The 5,115-nt window shown below is 49.0% G+C and overlaps 1 protein-coding gene across 2 annotated transcripts; it reads right to left on the reverse strand.

Moving 5' to 3' along the window:
• Nucleotides 1-232: 232 nt before the first annotated feature.
• TMEM253 (transmembrane protein 253) lies at nt 233-2,648 on the reverse strand. Of its 2 annotated transcripts, XM_065941746.1 has the most exons (6): nt 2,547-2,648; nt 2,051-2,161; nt 1,913-1,969; nt 1,507-1,617; nt 1,245-1,391; nt 233-682 (listed from the first exon to the last, which is right to left on the reverse strand). In XM_065941746.1, exons 1-6 carry the CDS (start codon nt 2,646-2,648, stop codon nt 602-604), a joined length of 609 nt encoding a protein of 202 aa, XP_065797818.1. In that variant the 3' UTR covers nt 233-601. The 2 variants fall into 2 exon arrangements, with proteins under 2 accessions (XP_065797818.1, XP_065797819.1); XM_065941747.1 differs by lacking the exon at nt 2,051-2,161.
• Nucleotides 2,649-5,115: the final 2,467 nt, after the last annotated feature.

Here is a 5,115-nt window from a genome sequence, read left to right on the forward strand (position 1 = left end):
CGTCTAGGCCCAGATTTCCAGCGCCTCGCGTCATTCAGCAGATGCACAGCGCCCCCACCACGGAAGGGAAGGCTCTTTATTTCCCAGCAGGCCACGGGGAGGCGAGGCATCCTGGGATTTGTAGTTTCCGCTAGAGTAGAAAGGCACCAGATCGAAGCGAGAGAACGAAAGTACCAGTAGTGAATTGATTTCAGAGTGGGCGTGTACGGGAACCCGGGTTTGGAGTGAATGGGATTGTGAAAGGTGGAAATCTTGGAAACAGTGAGATGAGGCAGATGTGAAGCTGGGGAGAGTGTGGGTAAGAATGAAAGGGAGGAAATGGATCTAGCTGAAAGTTAGTTTAAAGATATCTTATCTTGCAGGCAGTCAGATTCTCAGGGCTGTGAGGTGATGAAGACTCAGTCTAGGTATTGCTTTCCCCAGCAGGGAAGGGTAAAGCAAGGGGCCTAGTCAGAGTGAAAATTGAAGGCACTCCACTGGACTTCATGTATGTCTCAGGGGACTCCATCTAATTTAAGTTCAGGGGGATGCGGTGCAGGAGAGTCTGGAGAATGTTCCCGTCGGGTAGGAGAGCAGCACATATCTGCTTCCACTTGCCAGCTCACTCATTTGTTCTCTTTGCTGTGCTAGCCACTGTGGGACCAGTCTCCAACTCAGGAACTTCCTCCAACTCTGAGAGGCCCTGGAAACCAGACAGTTGTGAGGTGAGCAAACTTAAAGTGTGAGAAAGGAGGAATCCCAGAGAGATGCAGCTTCCTTATCTCCCATTTTTTCCTCATGTTCCCATAGTCCTTCCAATATTTAGTCACATTCCTAAAGCTCTCCCACAGTTCTAGCCCCAACCATTTAGATACTCAGTTTCCTCTTACCCATCAACAGGAGAAAGTGAAAGTGAAGTCAATCAGTCCTGTCTGACTCTTTTCACCCCATGGACTGTAGCCTACCAGGCTCCTCAGTCCATGGAATTTTCCAGGCAAGAGTACTGGAATGGGTTGCCATTTCCTTCTCCAGGGGATCTTCCCAACCCAGGGATCCAACCCCGGTCTCCTGCACTGCAGGCAGACACTTTACCATCTGAGTCTCCTAGCCATCACTAGGAGAGACATGTCCAAAGCCAGAAAACTAATAAGTCTCAGTTTAACAACCCTGCCTGCCCCGCCCCATTTTCTCTTACGTACCGTTGACCAGGATAGCCAGTGAAAAAATGAGCTTCTAGCTCTCTGCTTCCTCCCTGCCCTCAATACCTCCTGTAGCTCCTGGTAGCGCAGACTCTGGCTTCTGCAGCATCTTGGCTTCCTCTGGCTCAGCAGGAACAGCGCGTATGCTGAGACCAGCACTCCCCCTAGGGTGAAGGCCTCAGCGCTGAGCTCCAGCATCAGCAAGCCGGCTAGCTGTAGGTAGATGGGGCTGAGGGTGTGCTGCAGGGGACCCTGCACCTATCTGCCCTTGTCCTTTCCCCTCCTCTTGCCTCCGCATCCTCCCACATTCTCCTTTATTCACTTGTACCTGGGAGGAGACATTTGGGGCAGACATCAAGGCTGTCTTCATCACCTCGACCACCAATGCGATGAAGCCCGAGATCAGATTAAAGGTGTTGAATATCATCATGGCGCGCACCTGCCAGTGAGCCAGTTGAGTCCTGCCAGCCTAGGGGACTCAATGGAACCTCAAGCCCCACTTGTAGCCTAACTGAAAACAAAACTCAGCTCCTATTCCTCCACCTCCAAACAAGACCATCAGCCCTTTAACTTTCTTATTTTCCTCCCTCAGGGTTTTAGGCCAGTCACAGGCAGACAGCTGACACAATTAGTCAACAGAAATTCACTTCCTAGACTGAGGGGTGTGTGTGTGTGTGTGTGTGTGTGTGTTTTAGTGGGTGGGAGAATAGTACTACATTCTTTTCCCTTCTCACCTTCCAGAGACGGGGTGCTCTGCGCAGCTCAAGGGTAACAATCCCAGTGAGGAGACCCTGGATGAGAAAGGCAAGTGGTGAGGTCTGACTTGTTAGGGAGGGGCCCTTCTTTCTACCCTCCCACGGGGTAGTTCTTACCAGTATGCCAGGCCCAAGTGGCAGTGCTGTGGTCATGTGACAAGCAGAGTTCAGGCAGGCTACTGAGACAGCAAAGGGCAGCACAGCCACTGCCAGCCACAGCTGGCTCACCTGGAGGCCAGATGCAGTGTAGTTGAAGGGAAACTCAGAAACTCCCTTCCTCCCAATCCTTGGCTCTTCCAGAAATCAGCAATTGGGAGGAATGCATAGTGCCAGAGAGTAGTCAACCAAGGGCCATAAGGAGAAGGAGATATCTTTTAATTTTTTCTGCCTCATGCTGTAGTTCAGTTACTTGCCTATGTGTTTTCCCCATATGGAGAATCTACTTGGAGATTAAGGGTCTTGCCTTGTTTGTTTTATATTTCCTTCACCCTCCTCCCACTCAGAGCCTAGCACAGTTTCAGGCACGTGATAGGTGCTTACAAAACATGTGTAGGACTGAACTGGGGGGACAAGTGAACATGCTGAGGGGCGGGGTGGGGCAGCTTGGTCTCACCGCCAGCACCAGGAGGCGCCCACTCTGCCTGTGCCTGGCCCAGTGCTGTAGCTTTTCCAGACGAAGGCTAGGTCTCTCTTGCTGATCAGCTCTGTCCTCCATGGTTCCCTTGATCACTAGAGCTCCGTGATTTCTACCTGGGGAAAATACATTATGATACTCATCAGAAGACGGGACATCCAGCAACATCTCTTTCAGCTGCCCCTCTGCCCGCTTTCAATATCCAGGAAGTTGAGACTTAGAGTCCTTATACCTACCTAGTCTGAAGCAGTTGCTCCAAAGGGATGGGTCCCAATCGGGTCTGGAGCTCCTGGCGGGGCCCCTGGTAGCTCAGAGCAGACGACAAACTTGTCTTGGCAGAGACAGGCTCTCAGGGCTTAGGTGTGGTGGGGCAAAGGTCCCTATGAGGGCCTATGGATCCAGGGAGTGGCAGTGGGTAGACACCAGCCTCAGTTCACTCTACAAGATACCTCGTCCTATCTCATTCTGTTCCCATTTCCTGTTGACCCCGTCTCTGCCCATCCTTGGTGCCTCTTCTGATCACTCACCTTATCCACATGGATACTATCACCCTGGGCTCCAATGTCCCCTTCCATCTAATCTTTTTCCTTTTTTAGGGGGCTTCCTCCTTAAATTACTTGCCATTCTGTAGGGAAATCCCACCTCACTCTCTGGATTAGTCCCATCATTACCACTTGAAGGTTTGTCCCAACACCAGCCAAGACCTGGCTTCTTATCTCTCACTTTCTGGACAACTTCTCCTCTCCCATTCCTTTCTTGAAGGATTTACTCTGGATTGGGCACTGACTAAGTGGATGGAGAGCTCTATTTATAGTAGGGATTGTTTTTGACTCAGTGATAACCTGTAGTTAGACATGTTAGAAGATGGTCCTTAAATGGTCAGTCTTGGAAAGGACACTATTGCAACAATTAATATTTTTGAGGGACAGATGTTGCCTTGCAGCCAGGCAAGCTCTGACACTTTCCCAGCTGTGTGGCCTTGGATACATTATTCTACCAATTTGAACCTCAGTTTATTGAAACTGAGTGATTAAAAGGCAGACAGTAATACGACTGGGAAGGGTTGTTGACTCAGAGTGGGTACATAATAACCATTAATGATGCTGATTAGTTTATACTGATGTACCTGATGCCCATATTCAGCACTTATTCAGAAGCTAAACTAGGGTCATTTATTTCTACATGCCAGGGAGGCCTGGTGTGCTGCAGTTCCTGGGGTCGCAAAGAGTCGGACACAACTTAGCTACTGAACAGCAATAAAGAAGCAGAATCACCTGGGCCCAAATATGTATTCTGTAGATCAAAAATAGGAAAAACCCACCTTGATGCGAGCCTGACTTCTTGAGGCAACCAGATCTATGTTGAAATCCCAGAGCAACCCAGGTGACCTTGGGCAAGTTACTTAATCTCTGTTTTCTTATCATTAAAGGCAAATTAATACCAATCTCAAGGGGTTGCCTTAAGTATTAAAAGAGAAAATGCATGTGAACCAATTCAGTCCAGCACCTGGCACATACATGCTCAATAAATATGAGTGGCTATTATTAATTAATGACCGAAGACTGAGCCAGAAGACCCCAGGAGTTAGAACTAGGAGGCAGGGTCCTGGGAGGCAAGTGGCTTTCTGTGTGAGCCACTTCTGCCCTGTTCAGTGCTGCGCCAACTCACTGGAACACTGTGCCTACTCTTCTTTCCTGGGCAGTGAGAAGCACATTTAAAGGGATCCTGAGAACTGTTCTGTCTACTCTCTCCTCTATCCTTATGTACATTAATTTTATTTTATGGCGATGGCCTGACAGAATGTGAAATGTTGGGCTTGCACTGAGTATCCCTTAACTGGTAGGCCAGTGGAAAGAGACTAGCCTCATTTTCCTTACCTGTAAATGCAGACTAATTACAGAAGTGTTATTGGAAGGATTGTATACTATTAAATATGTGATCCGGCATTCAGTGAAATATTGATCGAATCTAAGTATCCAGTTTACAAATTTGTAGTCCCTGTGTAGATTACAATCTCCTCGAGGGAGAGTACCACATTCCCCTGCTGTGTTCATCCCCCACGGCACTGAGCGTAGTGCTTGGTACTTAGTAAGCACTCAGTAAATATTTGTTGTATTGAAGAGCCATTAAAGTGACTTAAGGAATGGAAAAACAGAATTCGAGAGGAAGGAGCAGGAATTGTTTATCAAGAACAAAAAGGACCGAAGAGTAACTTTAATGTTTCTTACACGGCCGACATTAACTATCTCTATAATCGCCCCTCCTCCTCCCCCAAAAGAGAGACAGAAATTGTAAGGGAGAGGCTTTGAGATAAAACCCCAGGAAGAACTTCCCGAGTCTGTGCATGTTGGGGCAGAAAGAGCGGCAGAGCCAGCTCCTTCCCTGGTATGTCCGGGTTTAGGGTGGGAGGGGCAGTCCTGCTTGGAGGCTGGGGGAAGGACGAGATGACCTTTCAAAATCTCTTCCAGTCTCCTGTTGGAATCATCCGTGCGCCCCACCCCCGTTCCCCCCCCCTCCTCCGACAGCGCCCCCAGTCTCCAAACGGCCC

Source organism: Muntiacus reevesi, chromosome 7, assembly GCF_963930625.1.
Source record: "Muntiacus reevesi chromosome 7, mMunRee1.1, whole genome shotgun sequence".
Classification (NCBI taxonomy): Eukaryota; Metazoa; Chordata; class Mammalia; order Artiodactyla; family Cervidae; genus Muntiacus; species Muntiacus reevesi.

Excerpts from the sequence above, each read along its gene's own strand:
- TMEM253 (XM_065941746.1), bottom strand. The coding sequence starts at position 2,648 with ATGGAGGACAGAGCTGATCAGCAAGAGAGACCTAGCCTTCGTCTGGAA. Across the intron at positions 1,618-1,912 it reads GAGCACCCCGTCTCTGGAAG|GTGCGCGCCATGATGATATT; the intron begins GTGAGAAGGGAA and ends GCTCACTGGCAG. Across the intron at positions 683-1,244 it reads GCTACCAGGAGCTACAGGAG|GGCCTCTCAGAGTTGGAGGA; the intron begins GTATTGAGGGCA and ends TCTGGTTTCCAG.